The sequence below is a fragment of the Myotis yumanensis genome, unplaced genomic scaffold (genome assembly GCF_028538775.1).
Source record: "Myotis yumanensis isolate MYYU_CA2020_CCGP unplaced genomic scaffold, mMyoYum1.0.hap1 SCAF_19, whole genome shotgun sequence".
NCBI lineage: Eukaryota > Metazoa > Chordata > Mammalia > Chiroptera > Vespertilionidae > Myotis > Myotis yumanensis.
Genome location: NW_027223770.1, coordinates 6,013,304 through 6,036,573, shown reverse-complemented (window position 1 = coordinate 6,036,573; position 23,270 = coordinate 6,013,304). Strand labels below are relative to the sequence as shown.

Below are 23,270 nucleotides of genomic sequence, written 5' to 3'. Positions count from 1 at the left end.
TCAGATCACATAGCAAGTGAAGAAACTGAGTTCCAAGCCTTCTGACTAAAAAATACAGACTCTAACCATTATGCCGAATGAAAAAGCTGGGCTTCTGGAACCTGGATTGACTGAGCTAGACCGGAGAGGAGACAGACAGCAATGAAAAGGAAATCTTCAGACCAAATTGGCTTAGAAATCTATTGCGCTAACGACATCACTGCCTGACAAAAAGAATCTGTGTGAAGCCAGTGAGAAGAGAAAGAGGGAAAAAATAACCCAGCTCTATGATAGATTCTGTCCACCTTCACGTCAAAGCCACTTTCTTAATAGAGGTTAATTTATTTCTCTTATCAAATTCTCCTGCTGGCAGACAAGCAGAACAATGTCACAGTAATTGATCTATCTGACCCTTGTTTCTGTCCCATCTGACACCAAGAGGCTCATTGTGCCTAGAAATCGGGAGAGAGGGGTTTTGTGATGCCTCTGAGCTCCTTGTCCCCAAGATGTCACAAAGGAAAGGCTGGGTTACAGGCATGCAGTTACTTTCCAGGGGCCTCATTGTGCAAGCCCCCTCATCCCTTCCAGAGATGGGGATCCCCTCTCCTGGAGACGCATTTTTTTCAAATAATAAAGAAAAATGGAATTTTGACCAGAAACCCAAGATTTAAGCTGATGATAATAGCTAGAATTTCCTGGACACTTACCATGTGCCAAGGAACTGCACTAAGTTCTATTAATGTTGATTATTTTATTCTTCCCCACAATAACTCTCTGAGGTTGGTGCTTTTATTACCCACCATAGACATTTTAAAACATGGCCACAACTTCCTTGGCCTCTTCCCATGAGCAGGATGGGGTCTGCATCTCCTCCCCTTGAATCTGAGTAGGCTGTGACTGTTTCTATCAGCAGAATGCAACAGAACGGTCACTGCCAACCCTTGGCTAATGCAAGCCAAGACCATCACTGCATGGAATCATATTGCCAGGTTATAAAAGCCCATGTACTTCCACCCTGTTTGCTGAAACAGCTGCCCTTCAAACCCCGAGAAGCCATGCGAGAAGCCTAACTATGCTGAGGAAGCCATACTGGAAGGAAGCCCAAACCACAAGGCAGGTCCACATGGAGGGGCTTCTGTGGAGCTTCTACAGAGCCCAGGCTTTGACTCATCCCAACCTGGGCACCAGACCTGTGAGTGAAGGAGCCTCTAGACCAGGGACTGGCGAACTTTTTCAGGTAACAAATCTATTGCGCTTTGTGAGCCATGTGGTCTCTGTTGAAACTACTCAATTCTGCCATTGTAGCATGAAAACAGCCATAAACAATAAGAGTGTGGCTTGTTCCAATCCAGCTTTATTCACACACACAGGTGGTAGACTGGATTTGGCCTGTAAGCCTTAGTTGCCAAACCCTGTTCTAGATTATTCCAGCTCCCCACTGTGTGAGTTTTCCCAGTTGAGTCCCTGGACATTTTGAAGCAGAGACAAACAATTCCCCCTGTACTGCTTCTTAATACCTGCCCCACAGACTCCAGGAGCATAATTAAAGGGCTGTTGTTGTATACCACTAAGTTTGTTTGAGCAGCAGTGCATAACTGGAATGTACCCATTTTACAGACAAGAAAACTGAGGCTCTGAGAGATTCCATTACTTGCCCAGAGTCTCACAGCTGGTAAATGGAGGAAGCCAAGGCTGGCTGCTAGGTTTGCCTGATTTTAGAGGCCAAGTTCTCAACTGCTGAGATGATGCCGCACGGAATCAGATGGTGAATGACTGAAATCTACTAGTAAAAATGGTGGGTGATAGCAGGAGAGTAAAAGGACATGGGCTGTGGTGGGGGGGCATGGAGGAGGTCAGGGACAGAGAGAGGGACCATATTATGCACTGCCTTACAGGGTGCAGTATTTGATTTGTTTTCTAAATGCACTAGAAAATTACCAGATGCTTTTTAAGCAGAGGTGACACAATTTAAATTATATTCATTAAGAAGCACTCTGGTTGCTGTGTGGAGAACAGACTGGGAAGGGGGCCATGTCCTCGGCAGCCTCATGCAGAGAAGTGAGGCTGTGCCTCACCAGTGAGAAGTCCTGGTGCTCTTCTGGGTCCTGAACACAGGTTGGTGACCTGCCACACACTCAGGCTGATCCCCACTTTACCACCTTCAATACCATGCACGGAGGCGTCTGGGGCTTGAGAAACCACCTGTTGGCAAGTACAACTTGTGCCTCCTACTGCGGGGCGGGAAGCAGGCTGGGATAACTTTGGTGGTGTCCAACCAGCAGACCGAACAAAGGATGTGGAATCATACTGAACATTTGCAGGTCACGTTGGAAAGAAAGATGCCTAGACAGGCCCATGTCTGAGGATCAGCAGGAAGTCAAGCAAAGTGGCTGTGGCCCCGAGCTCAGGGCCCCCGCACACACCCGTCCACCCGTCTCCAGCAGGAGCTCAGAAATAGATCCCTGTCCCCCGGTGGTTTGACTCACAGATGTGTCAGAAAGCGCAGAACCATCTGCAACGCTAATCCCGCCAGATGGCGAAACATCTCACAGAGCAAAGAGTGCGGGGTCTGGACCACTATGGAACCCGTCTCAACTCTCCTGCTAATCCCTGCTGACCGTCCTCCACACACTCATTCATTCTCATTTCCGTGTGCCGGCTCCCTCAGTCAGACAGGTTCCTGGCACTTACTCTCCGCTGATGGCTGGATGCCCCCCAAGCTTGACTCAACACCAACCACACAGAATTAGCAGTGCCAGGTGCTGGGAGGCGAGGCAGTGCTCCCGGATGCCCACCGAATCCTGCTCCGTTCCCCTCCTCCCCCCTGCAGCGGCAGCCCCAGCCGGCCCAACAGAACCCCAGCCTCACCTTGTTGATTTTGTTGGTTTTGGGGAGCGTCTGACTGATGTGCAGGTCCGAATACCGGGGTGGCTTTCGCAGAGGGTTGTTGATGTCACACGGGACCGACTCTGTCCGGACTAGCCTTGCTGGATCCGTAGGGATAAAAGCAGCGATTTGGGAGTTTAAGTATTACTTAGGCTTCCATTCCAGGACAGCAGAGGCCCACCCCCAGGCTGGAAGGGAGTCACTAAAAATGACAGTTGTCATGTCAGGGTAGTGGCATCAGGAGCTCTCCGTGGCCGTTGTTTTCATTGTCATACGTGACTTGACCATGACAAATTATAATAGTAAAACGGAAGCTATCTGTTTGTTTTCAGTACCGTAATTGTTTCACATTGGTGCTCATTTCAGAGCTGAGCTCCTTTGAAATACAAGAGGTTCCTGATTTCTCAGGGTCTGTGCTCAGTGGACAAGCTCATTATGGCCACCGATCCCTGGCCCGTCCGACCTTCATGTCAGGATCACCTTTCATTACTTGTTGGATTTCTCAGGCTTGAGCAGCCTGTCCCATGTCGAAACACATTTGTCCTAATCAAGGCCACTGGGGTCCCTGGAGGAAAGGCTTGGCTTTCCCAGCGTCCCTTTCTGCATCATTCTGAAGCTACACAGAGATCCGGGCACACGGCTGATGCTAAATAAATACTTACTGCGCCAAACCACATCACCCAAGCCCTTTTCCTGTTACCCCTCTGTTATTTGTACTACGTACGGGGACAAAAATGAGAAATTCAAATTGGATGCTAGTAAGTGTTACTTATTAGCTTTTATTTTTATTGTGGGGGCGGAAGGGGGGTGTTAGTGGAAAAGTTTAAAGCTTTGGACTGACCCAGGGATTTAATTTCTCTGCTTAGCCTGAGCAGACATTACCATAGAAACCGCCACTATTTCCAACTTCCTACTAACGATGGGGTGGGGGCAGCAAAAATCTGGTGGACTTCTGGAAAGCTCTGTTTGCTTCGCATGTACAAAGGGGGGCCCACGGCTGTGAAGGTGGGTGGGAGGGAGCCCTCCCTCAGACGCCAGCCCCTGAGAGCGGGTCTCCCTCCAGCAGGCTGGTCTGGTCTCCTCATGGGAGGCGGGCGCCAGAGGAACCAGCTACGGATGAGAATTCGGTGGGAGGCAATTTCCCCAACAAAGCTGACCCACAACAGTTCAAGAGCAAGAGAATTCAGATTTAAGTGCGGGAAACGAGTTAAGTCGGCTCGCGTGAATTGCGCGTACTCCGCGGGAGCCGTCTTTAACTCGGTTCATATAGATTTGCGGTGGAGTGCGGGAAACGTGTAAACTCGGGCCGATTGTAACTGCGTATTACCAAATATTTGTTTGTAATCCACCCTTTTGGTGGATGGAACAAAACCAAAAGACAGAGCCATCTTATATTTTGGCGGGAAATTCACCCGCACTCCAAGTGTTAAAACAGCCTCACTGATGGCTCTTAACTGGGGATGTGGGTGTGGAGGGGCCAGGGGGGCAAGAGGGGCAGGAGGGGCAGGGGAACAGAGCACAAAAGAGAGATCAAGACTTTCCCTTCACTTGCAATTTCCAAAGCAGAGATCACCGAAAACCAACGGCCCGCTGGCTTTGGGACATGTCTCAGCACTTTCTGCAGCCGTTTGCCGCCTTCTTTCGCGTTCCCCTGGGTTTGTTCCAGCAGATTCCCCTGAGCAGGCACTGACCAGGGCCAGGGGCTGGGAGGGGCCTCTTGAGAGGACTAGGAGGAACTCAGTCCCCCTTAGCAAGGCTCTACCCCCAGCTGGAGCCTTAGCTTCATCCATTCCTGGGGGGTGGCAGGGAGGAGGCCAGCAAGAATTTTTAAACTTTGAATAAGTTGCTAACGTTTTTAAATAAGCACAGGGCACATAAAACGAGTTGGCTTTTCTCTGAAAGGTGGGAAATGCTGCAGCATCAGTTCACGGAGCGGCTGGGTGGCTATTCTCCCTAGACAGCGCCGGGGCTCTCTCTCCACCTTGCACGGCCCCATCTGGCCAGCTTCTCTTTCTTACGGCACTTGCTTGGCCCTGGAAGGCATCTGAGTTTGTAACTCCTGCTCCAGAGCAGCACTTCTCAACCTCAAAGTGCACAGGACTCAGATCCTGCTGAAATGCGGATTCTGATTCCATGGGTCAGCAAGGGAGGCTCCAAGCTCCCTGCTGATTCCGCATCGCTGGTCCTTGTGTTAAATACTTACCTCCTCGGTGGATGATGAGGAGATGGCAAGGCGGGGCTTCTTTGGTGCATTTGTTGTGGCACTTTAACCTGAGAGAAAGAGAGAGAAGGACGGGTGGATGGATGGATGGATAGATACATGGATAAACAGAGCAACGGATGCGTGCATGGATGCACAGATGGATGGATAATGAATGGATGGATATATGTTTGGGTGGATGCACAAATGCATGGACAGATGAGCAGACAGATGAATGGATGCAGGGGTGGATGGGTATATAGAGCAAAAGCCCAGCGGACTTTTTGAACACCTTTTACACACCAATATGGAGTCACTGTCGGCTGTGATAGTCATGTCAAGCACTATGTCAAGACTGAGGTATGGAGTATAACAGGAACACCCAAAACCACAAGTCTGGACATTTGGGTAAAGGCTCCATCAGGACTCCGATATGAGTGGGATCTCCATCCCTCGGGGGCTATAAGAACTAGAGCTTTGACCATTCAACATTCAAGCTTGGCTGTAGCATCGGTCACGCTCAGAGCACGGAGGGAATTCCACGCCACAGGCTGCTGGCCGCCACTGCAGTCACCTGGCTTGAGATGACTGTGCACGCTGCCAGTGACCAGGACTTTCCCCTGGATGCTCACTCTGCTCACGTCTACCATAAGCTCCCCCTCTCTGTGTGTAACCTGCATGGGACTCTATTGGCTTACTGGGGAGTTCTCCCCTAATAAACCTTTCGGGGATGCTCCCTTGCCACAACAGTGCGTGGATAGATGGTTAGATGGATTGAGGGGTGGGTAGATGGATCGATGAGTGTGTGGATGGGTGGATGAATGGGTAGATGGGTCAATGGGTAGATAGATGGGTGGATGCACAGGTAGATGGATCAGTGGGTGGGTGAGTGGGTGGGTGGATGGATGGAATGCCCCAGTGGTTCAGAAAGCTCTGAGTACTGTGGATACCAAATTGTAAGATGAGATGGGGCAGCTACTGAAAAGACATTATCCTTGGCAGCCAGGAAATTAATTCTGGAGAGAGACTGCTGCCATACCACTCTCACGGGTCAGCCCTGGGTGGCCCAAGAGTGGGTAGACACTTCAACAGTGCCCACTTCATGCTATGAAAGACATTTCCCCCATCAGTCTGTATTTATCTTCATCATCATCATCTTCCAATCCCAATAATCACCTACCATTTACTTGAAGACTCATTTGAAAGCCATGGTACTACACATTTTATAGACACTATGCCACTGGATCTTTAGAACAACCTTATGAAGTAGGTATTACTATCATTCCCATCTTACAGATGGAAAAACAGAGGACCTGACTGGCCCTGGCAGAATACCTGGGTCAGTGGAGGCCTCTGATTTTACTTAAAGGCTCTAGCTGTCGGAGACAGCCACCCAAGGCAGCGATGGGAGGTCTCCTTCCCTGCTTGGAGGGTGGGACATGCACGTTACACACAGAGAGGGGGGCGCTGATGTGGTAGAAGTGAGCAGAGCGAGCATCCAGGGGAAAGTCCTGGTCACTGGCAGCGTCCACAGTCGTCTCAAGCCAGGTGACTGCAGTGGCGGCCAACAGCCTGTGGAGTGGAAGTCCCTCCGCCTCAGAGGGCAGAGCTAGGCGTGGGAGCACAACCGCGGCTCATGCAGAACGCCCAAAAGAACCGGCTCCGACGCTCAGGCTCTTCGCTTCGCGTGGAGGTCCAGATGTCAGAACCAGTGCCCACACATCCAGGACCTGCTCATCAAGTCCGCAGGACTAGCTAAGTGCCGAAACCACACAGACCCTGGAGAGCGGGTCACAGGGACCGAGGCCAAACTGTTGCACAATGCAGACCCTATGTCCCGCTTACAAAGAATCGTTTTTTCCAGCGTATGCATGATTCCACCCAAGTCAGCTCCCCAAGGTTTGCCCTCTGAGGTTCTGATTCAGTAACTGAATGTGAATTTCCAGCAAGTGTATTCCAGAGTTTAAGAACCACCATGTAAGAGGGTTATAATCTCCCTCCCAGGTGAGAGATGTCTGGGAACTTGACTCTTACAGAATAAACCATCCCCCACCCCCACCCCCACAAGGGGGGAAATGAGGTCAGGATAGTATACAGAATAAATCTGGCTTCAAATCCCTACACCCCTACTTCCTGGCTGTGACAACTTGGGCAAGTGGCTGACCAGCTCTGAGGCTCAGTTTCCTTACCTGTGAAGTGGGGACAATCATAGCACCTGCCTCACGGGGCTGCAGTGAAGACTAATAATATGACACAAATAAGGTGCTTGGACAGATACTTGCAGCAGCAGGTGCTGTCCTTCTTACTATGGTGGTTATTGTCATTATTGCTAATTGGTACAGCCAGCCCCTAAGACCCTCCGCAGACAACCTTCTCTGGCTGGAAAGGTGGGCTGGCTGAAACGCAGGAAGCCTGAAACAGCACGATGGGGAGCTGGGTGATGAATCTCTGTCTCCTCTCTCTTCCGTAGGACAACTCAGGGGTGTGTCAAGGTGGGGCTGGACCAAGTTGCCCATAACTGCCCTTTGAGGCACCTGTGCTGGCTGCTTTGCCTTCCCTGTCTCTCCCCGACTCCCCTGCTGGTGTGGGCTGGGATCTTCTCTCCAATAAACCAACCATCTGCCCTGGAGTCCTTGCCTCAAAGTCTGTGGAAACATGCGAAGCCATCTAAGACACGATGATTATTACAATAGGCAGAAATCAGAACACCAGGGAGGTCAGTCCCAGAGCCCGCATACCAGAACCAAGCCCTCTGACCACACTCCCGTGTGTCTCTTTAGCCCATAGTCCTTGATGGTGAATTCCCTTCCCAGGTGCTCTGTCCCACAAGGAGGGAAAGGGGGGCTGGGGAGCGCACAGCTGATGACCAGGGACAAACGTGTGCACCAGGCCTGGCCCAGAGGAGCACCGGGATTCAGGATGGTGGCTCTGGGCCACTGCCAGGCATGGGAACGGTTGTATGTGGTTCCAGACCTAAGCCTGACCTGAGGTTCTACCCTTCCCAGACCAAGGGGACATCCGTCTGCTTCGTTGGGGTCCAGGGTCCTCATGCAAACTGTGATGAGGATCCCATGAGAAAATGCCCAGGTCAGTACCCACTCAGGCAGCCAATAGGCAGTGTTTCTGCTTTCAGGGCTGAAGCACACCGAGTGCCCACAGGATGCCCACATCCAGCTGGAAACTTGATTTAAAACTTTCATTGAAAATCATTCCCTTTTTTTTTTTTTAACTTTCAAGGCTAATAGGATAAGCTTCAGTTGTCCAGAAAAGTTGCCTACGCGGAACATCTCATTCCCCAAAGGAGCTGCAGGCTAAATGAGATGTCCTCTCCGTCTGAAAATTAAATACGTGAATTTATCTGGAGGGCAGCATCTGGGTCTTCCTCATCTTGCAGCTCCCTTTCCCACTGCCCCCCTCGGTGCCTGGTCTGGTGGCTGGTGCATAACACACTGGATCCGTATCAGAGAGATGCAGAGAGAGGAGGGAAGAACGAGGAAGGATCGACAGATGGAAAACGGGTCCAACGCTACCGACGTCGGAGCACTGACAGTCTCTATCAAAATTTGTTTTTGAAAAATGGTATCTGTTTCTTATACATCCTTTCCCTTGAAGTTGGTGAAATGCAAAAAAGTCCCTCTCTGCATTCCCTTCCCCGCCCTCTCTCCTCCCCCATGTGACAGTTTCCTTCCTTGCTTTTCCCTGCAGGGATGGTATGAGCTCTCCTTCCCCTCTGGGCATGAAGAGGGGAGGCACGGGAAGGGAGGAAGGAGAGGTGAGCAAGGGATGGGGCAGGAGAGTGGGTCTTTATTCTGAGAGCAAGGGGAACCACTGAAGGATTTTAATCAGGAAGGTGGAGGCTGGGTAAGCATTTTGGAAAGGCCCCTCTGGCAGTACATTTACCATCAAAGGGCACCAGGGTCCCCTCCCCGCCTTTCCTACCCCCTTTTTCTAATCCCTGCGCTCAGTGCTCCTCACACTTCCTGCGGAATCTGGAAACCCAATCAGGACCCCCTTCGCCTGGGGCTTTGTTTCACTGAATCGCCTGACCCAGCAGTTGTCTCAGTCTGGTTCCCCAATGGTGTCTTCTTTGAGCCAAATGCTTCCAGAAACATCTCCGTATGTCCTCAGTGGAGGATATCAAAACACCCCTCCCCTCACTGCTGACAATGCAGTGGGTTGAACTCTCTGGCCTACAACTCATACAAAGAAACCCCTGATGACATAAATGAGAAAGGTGCTGGGGACTGTGACTATATAAATCAGACCACAGGCCCCAGGGGCTGAATGAAAAATTCTCAGGAAACCCCAGCACTGTTCTCTCCCTAGGAGGATATGTACCGAAACTGCAGGTTTATTAGCTGCTGGGGATGCCCTCCAACCCTCCTCACCCCCCCAACTTCCCCGAGAGAGGAGCCCATGGCCACAGGGTCGTCACGGCTCCCAGGACCTGGAGGTGTTTCTCAGAACACGAAGACCCATTTGTCATCTTTCAATTCAAGAAAGACTGATGGGTGAGAGTGGCAGGAGGAATGAGAAAAAGATAAATAGCTCTGGTCCAGGGTCAGGTTGAGATCAGTCTCACATTCCGTTTTGATTATTTTGTTCAAGGAGGAGCAGAGTGGGGGAGCATTTGTTGCCGCCCTTCTGTGTGGCCAGCCCTTAGCTCATGTGAGTGGTTAGGAGTCCAGGTTCTTGATTCAGAAGGATTGTATGTAAGTTTGAAGAGCAGATCCACCCACCACGAGAATTTGGGTCAGTTATTTAATCCTAAAGGTCTCTGTTTCCTCATCTGTAAAATGGGGATAACAGACCTTATCTTCCATGGTTGTTGCAAGGATTAAATGAAATAATGTATGTTTTTAGCAAAATGTCTGGCACTTAATAAATCTTCAATATATAATATTATCATCACCATCACCACCACTATCACCATCATCATCACGACCATCACCACCACCACCACCACCACCATGACCACCATCTTCACTACCATCATCACCATCATCACCACCACCATTACCATCATCATCATCATGACCATCATCACCATCACCATCATTATCACCACCACCACTACCATCATCACTATCATCACCACCACCACCATCATCATCACATTCAACCCCCACCTCAGCCCCCAGTAAAGTTATAATAATCCCTCACACAACTGTAATTAGACCCACATTTTTGCTTATAATAGGTAAAAATGCATATAAGGGACCATTAATTCCCACTCTGATTATGGTAAAAACTGAAGTGTTTCTATTAATGGAAAAGTAAGTTCAGGCTTCAAGCTGGTGATCTCTGAAACACACGCTCATAATTATATCCTGCCAATGTCCTGCCTGTTGTACAAGTACCTGAAGCTTCCAGGAAACTCGCAGCAGCTGCAACAACGGTGCTCATCATCGCCCCAGCTTTCCAACAGCTGAGAAAATTAGTGCACCCAATGGCTCTAACCAACCATGGCCTACTTCACACTTTTATCTCCTCATCACAGACAAAACATTGTATTTGAAGCAAGAACACAGGCTAGGGGGACATACAGGGCATGAAGGGAACCAGCGAACACATGAAATCCAAGTGAAAAGGTCCATTAACAGAGCAAAACTGGATAAAGGACTACATGGCTGGTTTAAACAAAAATTAGTGAAAGTGACAGCTTGCAGGAAGAGAAACGAGAGCGTGTCCAGCCAGGCTACTGCAGGCAGGAGGAGAGGGGGGTTGTGGAAAGGGCATTAAAACCCCACTGGGACCAATGGAAAATCCAGCGCTGGTTAACTCGGGTTCTAAATGCCACTCTCTACCTTGCTAGGGAGATGCTTATGAAGTGGGCAGTGACCTTAGTGGGAACATGAGATGTTTCCATTAGCATGGACCTACCTCCAGCCAACCTGGGACATGGGACTTGCAGTGCTCAACCCAGACAAACCAGGATGTTTGATCGCTGTATAACCGGTTGATTATTTTAGAAATAGCACTGTAGCCTGGCCAGTGTTGCTCAGTGGTTGAGTGTCGACCTATAAACCAGGAGGTCACAGTTTGATTCCTGGTCAGCACACATGCCCGGGTTGCGGGCTTAATCCCCAGTAGGAGCGTGCAGGAGTCAGCTGATCAATGATTCTCTCTCATCATTGATATTTCTCTCTCTCTTTCTCTCTCCCTTCCTCTCTGAAATCTATAAAGATATATATGTTTTTAAAAAGCACAAGATCTTTAAAAAAAAAGAAAAGAAAAAGAAAAAAATAGCACTATAATGCTAGCACTCTGAAATGGAACAATGCATACCACAGTCCCAGGGGTCGGGAATGAGTGATTTACTATATAACCAGTGCTTGCCCACCAAGGGCAATTTTGCTGCCTTCCTCCCCCACCCCAGGAACATTAGCAATGTCTGGAGACATTTTTGGTTGTCACAACTGAGGGTAGAGTTGGGGAGCTACTGGCATCTAGTGGGTGAAGACCAGCAATTCTTTGAAACATCCACAAGAGATCCCTAGACAAAGAATTACCTGGCCCCAAACGGCAACGGTGCCCAATTGAGAAACACGGATATAAACCCTTCCATTTGTCTCCTACGGTGGCTGGTTCAGAAAATCCCCAAAGAAAAACAGAGAACGAGAACTACGGAGAAGTAGGAAATAAGCTAGATTTTCCAGACCATTGACCTTGCTTCAACCCACAGAGGTGATAATGGTTCTTGTTGTTTATACTTTACGTTAATAGAAAATCCATTTCTGCAATGAAGGAAATGCTGAATAACTTATTTAAAGATTCTGATTTGAAGGAATCCCCGTCATTAATGTGCCTGGGTTTCTACCAGTGCATGTCTTATCACCTTGAATGAATGCATGCATGAGCCTCGTTTTCCATCAGAGAGGTTCAGAAACTTTTCCAGAGTCGCCCAGCTGGTAGGCAGCAGAGCCAGAACAGACTCTGGACTCTGGTGCTGTCTTACCGAGTCAGGCTCCCTAGAGGCAGATCCTGAGAAGGGTATTCCTACGAGTGAGTTACGGAGGTTTTAGGAGACCCCCGCTTCCTCCCACACTCCAGCACATGCAGAAAAAAAAGCCCCTTGTTCCAACTCTTGCTTTCTAGAGTGCAGCCACCCAAATACCGCCCTGAGATGCAGATGGGGGGGAGGTCCCAGGCCTCAGCTGCGCACAGAGGAAAAGAGGCAGATAACATGATCGAGGGCTGGGGACGCCATCAGCACCTTCTTTTTTTTTTTAATATATTTTATTAATTTTTTACAGAGAGGAAGGGAGAGAGATAGAGAGCTAGAAACATCAATCAGCTGCCTCCTGCACACCACCCACTGGGGATGTGCCCACAACCAAGATACATGCCCTTGACCGGAATCGAACCTGGGACCTTTTAGTCCGCAGGCTGATGCTCTATCCACTGAGCCAAACCGGTTATGGCAGCACCTTCTTGCAAAGGCAAACTCCAGCCAGCTGAACCCACAGTTATCAGACAATACTCAGATTGTGCTGACATCCGACCACTTAGAATGGAACTCCACTCCGCGCTCATGAACCTATTTGATGAAAACGCCTCGATTTAGATAACTGCAAATTGCTTTCTGAGCATAATTTCCTATTAGTTCATTAATCTCTCTATTCAGAACGCCAACAAGACAGCTGATGATAATTCCGGAGGAAGTGGGCGTGACACAGGAGCAGGAGGGAAGGGGGTGAGACACTCCGGAGTCTCCTGGCTTCCTGGGTGGAGGGGTACCCCAAAACTAATGTATTCACTTTTGTTTATTAAAGTCTTATCATGGGCCAAGTACTAGGCTGAGCATTTTACCTTATTGTCTCAGATTTCAAAAATAATAAAGATCTCATGAGTAAATGAACAAATGGTTCTGCCCATTTTTTCTAACCTCCCCCCACCCCCCACCGCCAGTCTTGGTGCCGCCTCTCTGAAATTCCCCATCACTGTCTTTATCGTGCACGTCTGTTTCACTGAAATTCATTTCTCAACAGCTGTGTCTCCCCTAAACTCCTGGACAGTGGGGTCTGTGTGCTACGGGTCTCTGTCCCTCATCTAACCCTTCTACCTTGCCCATAAGTGCGTCCAAAATGTCGCTACCTTTGAAAACAAATACCAATGACCGTCCATCCTCGCTGTTCTTAATGCAAAAGCGGTAGGGTTCTATTCACAGAAGAATACATGTAAATTTAACTGGCGAGGCCTGTGGTGCGGGCTCACCGCTCCAACCTGGAGGCGCGCTCACCCTGCTGCAGTTACGCAGGGACATGTCAGAATTCCCCAGCGTGCCGGGCCCCGCAGCAGCCACATGTCTGCTTCCCACTGGGGCAGGATTTCTAAGGGCTCAGCAAACTGGTGCCCATGGCACAGTGGAGCATGGCATGGCTTGAATTCTGCCGTGTTCACACCAGGAGTCACTTTTGCACAAGGTGAGTGAGGAGAAAGTTCAGTAATAGAACCTTGTAACCTGGGGGCAAGGACATGTCACTGACTCCTTCCACCAGTCCTGTGGTGGGTGCTCCTAGTGCGCCCACTTTACAGATAAGGAAACTAAGCCCCCAGACGGCAAGTGTCTTGCTCAGGCTCATACAGGGAGTTGGGCGATGGAGCTGGGACTCAAACTCGGTCCTGGCTGCTTCCAAAGTCTGTGCTTCTAGCAGCCAGCCCTCCCCCAGATCCTCATACTTCCCCCAGTCCCCGCCACCCCAACCCTTGGCAGGCTCCAAGCCTTTGCTCATTACTTCCAGAACAGAGGACAGAAGCACAGGACGCCTCTGAGTTCTGCATCCAGTGCCGAAAATTAAACGGCTCAGGAAGCCTCAGCCTGGCCGACTCCTGGCTGTGTCCCTGTCACCTAATTACCTGCCTTCAAAGCCTCCACACCGCAGCTGTGAGGCTGTGAAAGCTGCCTTGTCCCCCACAGAACACGGTGTGACTGCGCACGGCCCGGGAGCAGCTGGTGTTCAGGGGAAATCAGACAGCTTTCCGGTTGGACCCCAGGCCTGGCCTTGTGCCCCTTGGGAAAGACCAGGGGCCGCCATCTTCAGGGCTCACCTGAGAGCCTGGGTCGGTGGAGGACCAAGGTGGGCAGGGGGCCTCCCAACACAAATGCTTGGTAATTACTGTCCTGTCTGTCTTCCCTGTGTCCATGGAGCTGCAGGCTCCTTGGGGGCTGGAACGACCTAATCCTTCCCACAGGGGAAGGGAGCCTTCCCTTCGTCACTCAGGTGAGATCTGCAGGCTGGTGGGAAGAGGGAGCCCTGGTCCCTGTGCCAGCCCACCTCCATCACCGGGCAGGGCTGGGGGGTGGGGGCCTGCAGGAGCCTAAATGAGAATGTGGGAGAGACAAGGCTACAGAGGAAGAAGGTTTCCTGCCATCTTTTTTTATTTTCTTTTAATTTATATATATATATATGTATATATACATATATATATATGTGTGTGTGTGTATATATATATATATATATATATATATATATATATATATATACTAGAGGCCCGGTGCACAAAAATTTGTGCACTCGGTGGGGAGAGGGGGTCCCTCAGCCCATCCTGTGCCCTCTCACAGTCTGGGACCACTCAGGAGATAATGACCTCCTGGCTTAGGCCTGCTCCCAGGTGGCAGAGGGCAGGCCCAATCCCTAGGTGCAGCCCCTGGTTGGGCTCAGAGCAGCGCTGATTGGGGAGTTGGGGCGCTGCCCCCTGTCATGCACAGAGCAGGGCGGATTGGGAGGTTGCGATGCCACCCCTAGTCACGCTCAGGGTAGGGCCGATTGGGGGGTTGGGGCACCGCCCCCTGTCACACTCAAGGCAGGGTCGATAGGGAAGTTGTGGCACCACCCCTGTCACGCACAGAGCAGGGCTGATCAGGGGGTTGGGGCGTTGCCCCCTGTCATGCACAGAGCAGGGCCCATCATGGGGGTTGGGGCTCCGTACCCTGTCACGCACAGAGCAGGGCCGATCAGGGGGTTGGGGAGCTCCCCCCTGTCACGCACAGAGCAGGGCCCATCAGGGGGTTGGGGCTTTGCCCCCTGTCACACACAGAGTAGGGCCAATCAGGGGGTTGGGGAGCTCCCCCGTCAGGCACAGAGTAGGGCCCATCAGGGTGTTGAGGAGCTCCCCGCTGTCACTCACAGAGTAGGGCCGATAGGGGAGTTGGGGCACCGCCCCCTGTCACACACAGAGCAGGATGGATCAGGGGGTTGGGGTGCCGCCCTCTATCACCCACAGAGCAGGGCCGATCAGGGGGTTGGGGCGCTGCCACTGTCACACTCAGGGCAGGGCCGATGGGGAGGTTATGGCTCTACCCCGTCACACACAGAGCAGGGCCCATGGGGCGGGGGGGGGGGGGGGGGGCATTGGGGCGCCGCCCTCTATTACCCACAGAGCAGGGCAGATCAGGGGGTTGTGGCTCCACCCTGTTACACACAGAGCAGGGCTGATCAGGGGATTGGGGCGCCTTCCCCTGTCACGAACAGAGCAGGGCGGATAGGGAGGTTGTGGCCCCGCCCGCTGTCACACACAGAGCTGCAGAGCAATCAGGGGTTTGGGCGCTGCCCCCTGTCACGCTGATCCCGGTGCCGGGAGGCCTCGCTGCTCCGCTGATCCTGGTGCTGGGAGGCATATATAGAATAGAGGCCTGGTGCACGGGTGGGGCCAGCTGGTTTGCCCTGAAGGGTGTCCTGGATCAGGGTGGGGGTCCCCACTGGGGTGCCTGGCCAGTCTGGCTGAGGGGCTGAGGGCCGTTTTCAGGCTGGCGGGTGACTGAAGCTCCCAACCGCTCCTTTTTTCTTTTTTCTTTTTTATTCTGGGCCAGCTTTAGCTCTGAGGCCTCTGCTGCTGAAAGCAGGTTTCTGGCCTTTGTTTACCTTCTGTATTTGATACAATGTTGCAGTCCGGCTGACTAACACAGGTTTCTGGGGTTTTGTTTAGCTTCTATATTTGCAACATAGTTGCTTAGAGTTGCAGCTGAGAGGCCGGCAAGTCAGGCGGGGAACGTTGGAGTCCGCCATCACTGGAGCAAGCAAACCCCCCTGTTCGCTTCAGTGCATGGCTGCCAGCCGCCATCTTGGTTGGCAGTTAATTTGCATATCACCCTGATTAGCCAATGGGAAGGGTAGCGGATGTACGGCTAATTACCATGTTTCTCTTTTATTAGATAGGATACACACACACACACACACACACACACACACAGTCTTTATGATTTCAGAGAGGAAGGGAGAGGGAGAGATAGAAACATCAATGATGAGAGAGAATCACTGATCGGCTGCCTTCTGCACACCCTACTTGGGATGGAGCCTGCAACCCAAGCATGTGCCCTGACAGGGAATTGAACCATGACCTCCTTATTCACAGGTCCACACTCAACCACTGAGTTATGCCAGTCAGGCAGTTTCCTGCCATCTTTTAATCTAAGTGGCTCCCAGCAGCAGTCAGACGTACATTCATCTGTAACTCTTTGCTATAGCTGAACGTTATTGACTATTTTACAGTCACTGGACCAGAGTGGGTTCTTGATACACATTTACAGAGGGAGAGAGGGAGGCCAGGCGAGCGCCATGTGTGACCTGTGACAGAGGACAGAAGTCTGAGCCTGCCCCCGCACCAGGCCGTGTCTTCAGTGCTGATTTCCTGAATGCTCATTGCCACATTAGGCAGGTATGATGACTGCTTCTGTCATGTAGATGAGAACACTAGGAACAGGAATGTGAGGTGACTTGCCCAAGATTACATCGCTAGAAAGTAAGGGAGCCGGAATGTAAACCCATCTTAGTCTGACTCAAGAGCCCACACTGACCACCATAGTTTTTTCTACAGCCTCCCCACCTTTGGCCAGCCATGACCTGGAACATATGTGTGGACATGGGGTGGGGGGAGAACTGGGGGCCAACATGATGCCACAAAAAAGTTAGGGGCCAGGGTTTAAGTCCTGACTGCCACTTCCTGGCTGTGTGACTTCAGGCAGGAGATTTATCCTTGCCAAGACTCAGTTTTCACATCTGCAAAATGGGGAGAATCATCATACCCCCCGCTCAGAGGAGAAACAATAAAGAAGAAAAAGATTTCACAAAGTCTAACTCGGGGATTGGCAAACTACAGCCAAGGGGGCCCAAGCCAGCTGGCAGAATATTTATGCAAATAAGGTTCTATGGAAATATATAAATGTGTCATGCTCATTTGGGTATTATCTCTGGCTGCTTTTGAGCTACATGGCAGATCCAAATAGTTGAAACAGAGACACTATGGCCTAGACGCAAAGCCTAGTATATTTACTATCTGATCAGTTCTGGAAAAAGTTTGCCAACCCTTATCTTCGATGCTATGAAGATGCAAGGTGTTCCGTGCCTCAGCAGACAGCACTATGCGTTCATTTCTAGCACCGCCCATCAGCTTGGGCTCTCTTTCATAACTGCTCCCCTTGAGCTCTTCCCCAAATATACAGGATCATTTAACATCAATTTCCGAAAAACGAAACAAGCAACTCAAATGAAAGTCAAGAAACCAAACTCCCATCAGCCATTTCAGGGCCCAATGAAGCACTAGCTGACACCAGGCACTGTGAGAAGACGCTTCCAGGTACAGCCACTTACTTGCAATTTTTACACTTGAGGCCAAAAAGCATTCCTTTCCCACAAACTGTGCACGTCTGAGACATCCAGTACTTGGTGGAAAACCTGTGGAAAAGAGACAGAAAATGGTCAGGGTTAGGGTGATGGTGACTGACCTGTCTCTATCAGGATGAACCCCTTAAAGGTAAGACCTCCAGGGTGGCATTTGATTCTAGTCCTGCTTCTTCCAAGATGTGACTTAATCAACTTGCTTAAACCCCTGGAGCCTCAGTTTCCTCATCTGTAAAGTGGGATAATAACAGTATCTACCTCATAGGTCAACAGGAGGATTAAACACAGTCATGAAAAATGTCAGAGCTTTCACACAGCACCTGACAGATAGTGAGCCCTCAATTAATTGGGTTGTGATTGTATTACCTGACCATTCCTAAACAGTCAATTAGTCATTCAACAAATATTGCCTGATGTCCTACTATGTGCCAAGTTCAGTTCTAGGGCAGAGTTATGGAAGGGGCTGGAACTGTCCTTGGAGCCTCCAAAGCAAGACGAGGCCTCCGGAAAGTCCAGCTAAGCCATTCCCCATCGCTGCTCGCCACATCACTTGGGAAGCTTCCAGAGGGGACCACGCCCCAACAAGCTGAGACCCCTGGCTAAGCAGCACCCCTGACTCGGTTCTTGCCCCTGGATTGACCTCACCCCTAGATAAGCAACACCCCTGACTCAGTTCTTGCCCCTGGACTGGCCTCACCCCTGGCTAAGCAACACCCCCTGACTCAGTTCTTGCCCCTGGATTGACCTCACCCCTAGATAAGCAACACCCCTGACTCAGTTCTTGCCCCTGGACTGGCCTCATCCCTGGCTAAGCAACATCCCAAGTGATGTGGCGAGCAGCGATGGGGCGAGCAGCGATGGGGAATGGCTTACAAACTGTAGGAGAGGCCCCTAAAAAGAAAGCCTTTCAGAACATCAGCTCCTCTCCCTCTCCAACCACCACCACTTGCTGCAACCAAGGCAGCTTGGAAGCCTCTGACATACAGCGATGAACCAGCAGGGATGGAGGTGCATTCCTCCATTTCCAGCCCATGAGGGCCAGGGTACTTTCTTCTCCAAGAGACAGCAGGTGCTGAGCCAGGGAATGGAACAGAGCCAGGAACATGGCCAATCCAGGGGGAGAACCGAGTCAGGGGTGTTGCTTAGCCAGGGGTGAGGTCAATCAGGGGCAAGAACTGAGTCAGGGGGTGTTGCTTATCTAGGGGTGAGGTCAATCAGGGGGGAGAACTGGGTCCGGGGGTGTTGCTTATCTAGGGGTGAGGTCAATCCAGGGGCAAGAACTGAGTCAGGGGTGTTGCTTATCTAGGGGTGAGGCCAGTCCAGGGGCAAGAACTGAGTCAGGGGTGTTGCTTATCTAGGGGTGAGGCCAGTCCAGGGGCAAGAACTGAGTCGGGGGGTGTTGCTTAGCCAGGGGTGAGGCCAGTCCAGGGGCAAGAACTGAGTCAGGGGTGTTGCTTATTTAGGGGTGAGGTCAATCCAGGGGCAAGAACCGAGTCAGGGGTGCTGCTTAGCCAGGGGTGAGGTCAATCAGGGGCAAGAACTGAGTCAGGGGGTGTTGCTTATCTAGGGGTGAGGTCAATCAGGGGGGAGAACTGAGTCAGGGGGTGTTGCTTAGCCAGGGGTGAGGCCAGTCCAGGGGTGGAGCTGAGCCAGGGGCAGCGCAGAGGAAAGAAACAAAAAGCAGACCCCTTTGATGCCTCTCTCTCTGCATCTCACTGCCTGACCATTGATGTGTCTATCACATGTTTCTCACTACTTCCTCCGCCACTTTCTCATTTGAGACTTCACAAGTGTCCTGTCAACATATTTCTTTCAAGAACTGTTGATGAGATGCCTTTCCAGGACAGCGTACTGCCCTCCACACCCATAGCCCTGATCTCTCCCTACTGTCCTGGTCTGTTTGCTGTCTAACCCTCCACTAGACTATGAGATCCTTAAGGACTCGGGTCTACATCTCTCTCAGTGCTGCAGCCAAGGCACAGAAATTCTCTACAAATACGAGTGGAAAGAATCCATGAATGAGTGAACCAGTCCCTCAGCCCATTCACGGAGTCCTTGGTGCAAAGAAACCTCTCAGCAAGCAGCATGTTCAAAGAATACAAAGTGCTGAGGTCAGCTAGCCTGTAGATCCATCACTGAATCGTCCCGGGCCTCAGCTTTCCAATCTGTCAAATGGACATGACCACACTTTTGCCATTTACCCCACTGTGTTTGTGAGGAGACTGTGAGGATAATGAGCTAAACTGTGGAAAATAAAGAACTTCTCATAAGGGATGACTAGTAGTTACAAATCTCCCTCCTGAAAGGGCAGGGGTGTCCCTGGAGAGGTGGCCCCATGGACCCTGCGTGGCTGGAGCTCTGCACTGACTGACACCTCAGAAGAAGTGACCATCCATTCCTGTGTCTTCTGACCCAAAACTAGGATGTAAAGCATTCGTTTTGACAAGGATACCAGTTATTAAGTGGTTATTATATGCCAGGGACTTTGCTTAGCACTTTAATCTATTATCTCATTTAATCCTCACACCCACCCTGTGGGTAGACAGAATTATCTGATGAGAAAATTGAGCCTCAGAGAGGTTAAGTAACTTCCTCAAGGCTGAAAAGCTTTACTACAGTGGTTCTCAACCTTCCTAATGCCGAGACCCTTTGATACAGTTCCTCATGTTGTGGTGACCCCCAACCATAAAATTATTTTCATTGCTACCTTATAACTGTAATTTTGCTACTGTTATGAATCGTAATGTAAATATCTAATATGCAGGATGTATTTTCATTGTTACACATTGAACATAATTAAAGCATAGTGATTAATCACAAAACAATATGGAATTATATATGTGTTTTCCGATGGTCTTAGGTGACCCCTGTGAAAGGGTTGTTCAACCGCCAAAGGGGTCGCGACCCACAGGTTGAGAACTGCTGCTTTACTATCTGGGATTGGAACACAGGTCACTCAAACTCCAAAGCCCTGGCTTTTAACCATTATGTGCTAATTTCACAAGGGCCAGGTTAATAAGACCCAGACATCTCAGTCCCCGGCTCTCACGCTGAGGTTTAGCCTGGCCCATGAGAGAGCAGCATGGTGACATAGCAGCTGGAGTGACACATCTGCCCAGCCTCTCCCCACCACGGGGGTCACAGTGCCCAGCCCTCACCATGCCGGAGGTAGGAATCCAGCCTACCTGTGCTTGATGGAGTTGCTAAGGTCTCTGCGAGAGATCTGCGGGGACCAGCGCGGTACTGACAGTGTGTCTGCGGGGAGAGAAGAGAGGAGGACAGCCGGTTACACAGAGGGCCGGAGGCTGGCGTGGGCCCATTACACAGAGGATTAGAGGCTGGTGTGGGCTCCAGCCAAACGCAGTAAGAGGGAGGCTCATCGCCCTCAGGAAGGACAATGACCACATCACTTGTCAAACCAAAGCCAAACAGAATGCTGGTTTAGCTTGTTTATCTTAACCCGTGCAAGGTCCCCAGACAGGGCAGCCAGAGAGAGCCTTGAAGGAAGCCAGTGTGCAAACAATAAGATTAAGCATCACTTCCGTTTACAGAGTGCTTAGTGTGTGCTGGGTGTGTGCCCACATGTGCCTCAGTTCAGTACGTCGTGAGACAATCCCAAAGACGGGAGTTGTTAGCATCCCCACCTTGATGGTGAGGAAGCTGCGGCCTGGAGAGAGGAAGTCAGTTGCTCAAGGTCATACACCTCGGAAGCAGCACAGTCACTGTGAAGCCAGGCTTGAGGGCTCTAGGCATGTGCCCTTGCAGGCAAAGTTCTAAAGCAGTAGATTCCAAGTGCCAGTCACGCAAGTACCACCCTCCTAATTCTGGTCACGACCCTGTATAACCCATAGAATTATTTGTTTCCTATTTTAAGTTGACTCTTTTTGTTTGTTTAAATACATTTATTTTAAAATCAAAGTCTATATGGAAAACTAGTATCACTTTCTATATATTGTAGGTAACTATTTAAAATATGTCCAACCATGAACCATCTAAACTCATTCTAGAATAAAGGGATGGACTGGTTGATGAACAGATGGATGGATGGCTAGATGGATAGGTCGATGGACTGGTTGGTGGGTGTGTGGATGGGTGGATGGATGGATGGATGGATGGATGGATGGATGGATGAACGAACATGTGGGTAGGTGAATGGTTGAATAGGTGGATGGATGAACAGATGAGTGGATAGATGGGTAGATGGTAAAATGCTAGGTGGGTGCGTGGGTATGTGGATGGGTGGGTAAGTAGATTGATTGGTAGGTGGGTGGGTGGGTGAATGGACAGATAGATGGATGAATGGTTGGAGAGGTGGGTGGGTGGACAGATGATAGGCAAGATGGGCAGATGGGTAGGTAGGTGGATTAAGTGCTAGGTGAGTGAGTGGATGGGTGGATGGATGGATAGGAAAATGAAGTGGTAGGTAGGTAAGTGAGTGAATGGGTGGGTGGGTGGGTGGGTGGATGGATGGATGTTTGGACAGGTGGGTGGATGAATGGTCAGATAGGTAGGTGGATAGACAGATGACTGGATAGATGGACAAATGGGTAGATGGGTGAAGGTGGGTGGATGGATGGATGAGAATGAGGGGGAAACAATACATCACACAGACTTCAGACTGGATTCCTGTCCCCATCTGGTCTTTTCTTTTTTATCTTAGACTAAATCCCAGTGACCTCCACTGACAGTTCTGGGACTTTTTCTGCAGACTGAGCCCCAGCCCCCACCTTCCCTCCACTTCCCAGCTCCTCACAGACCTTGCAGGCGCTGAGAGGTGTGAAACAACAGCAGAAATGAACTAGTGCTGCCTGTGAAAGCTCCACCAGCCAGGGCGAGGAGAAGCCAGAGGCTGACCCGCACGCCAGCTCTCATTTCTCAGGCCGGATGGATGGGGCCAGCTCCCTGTTTTCCAAGCTGCAAATGCACGCCTCATTTTTCACAGCAATTGTAATGGAGTTGTGTGCTCACGGGGGAGCCGGGCTTGTCTGAACCGATCAGGGAGCATTTAACCCCCAGCCCATTCAAACCCTCTCTTCGGTCTCACGACACTGGCGGCAGCCATCTGAAAGCTGTTTCCAGAAACCCCAGTTCTGCCCTGGGACCCTTTCTCAGAGAGCTAATGATTCTCCAAGCCCCAACGGGCAGAGAAAACACAAGAGGGACGCAGCTGATAGATCACTCACTCAGAATCACTGCCAGTGGAATCCCTCTAGTTTAACTAAAAACCAAATGTCACCCCTTTTGTAAGCCCACTTTACTGCTTGTTTAGTTTCTGAGAAACAAACAGGCAAACAAAAAAGACAAAAAAGAAAAACATTTGAGAAAGAGAGGGGGGGGGGGGGGAGAGAGAGAGAACACGCACGTGTGCTTTCTTCCCATTGCCATCTCCTTTGGGGACTGAAGTGAGATTTGAGAGGAAGGATTCCACCTGCTAATTCCTTAAAATGTTTTCTCCGGGGCCAGGGATAGGCGAAGGGGTGAAGCTGTGCTGGAGAGGAGGGTCAGCTCAGATACACCGCCGCCTTGTGGGGAATCCGCAGAACGGAGTCCCTGCCACAGGGGAGCTCCATCTCCCGGAGCATCAG

At 50.6% G+C, this 23,270-nt stretch overlaps 1 protein-coding gene across 2 annotated transcripts in view; it reads right to left on the bottom strand.

The window, feature by feature from the left end:
- Positions 1–23,270, bottom strand: part of KSR2 (kinase suppressor of ras 2) — a 267,439-nt gene that overhangs the window by 52,694 nt on the left and 191,475 nt on the right. For both annotated transcript variants that reach the window (XM_070399254.1, XM_070399255.1), the window contains exons 6-9: positions 20,871–20,940; positions 17,656–17,739; positions 5,069–5,136; positions 2,848–2,966 (exon numbers count right to left, since the gene is read on the bottom strand). In XM_070399254.1, the coding sequence (XP_070255355.1) occupies positions 2,848–2,966; positions 5,069–5,136; positions 17,656–17,739; positions 20,871–20,940 (341 nt within the window). The remainder of the gene's footprint in view (positions 1–2,847; positions 2,967–5,068; positions 5,137–17,655; positions 17,740–20,870; positions 20,941–23,270) is intronic.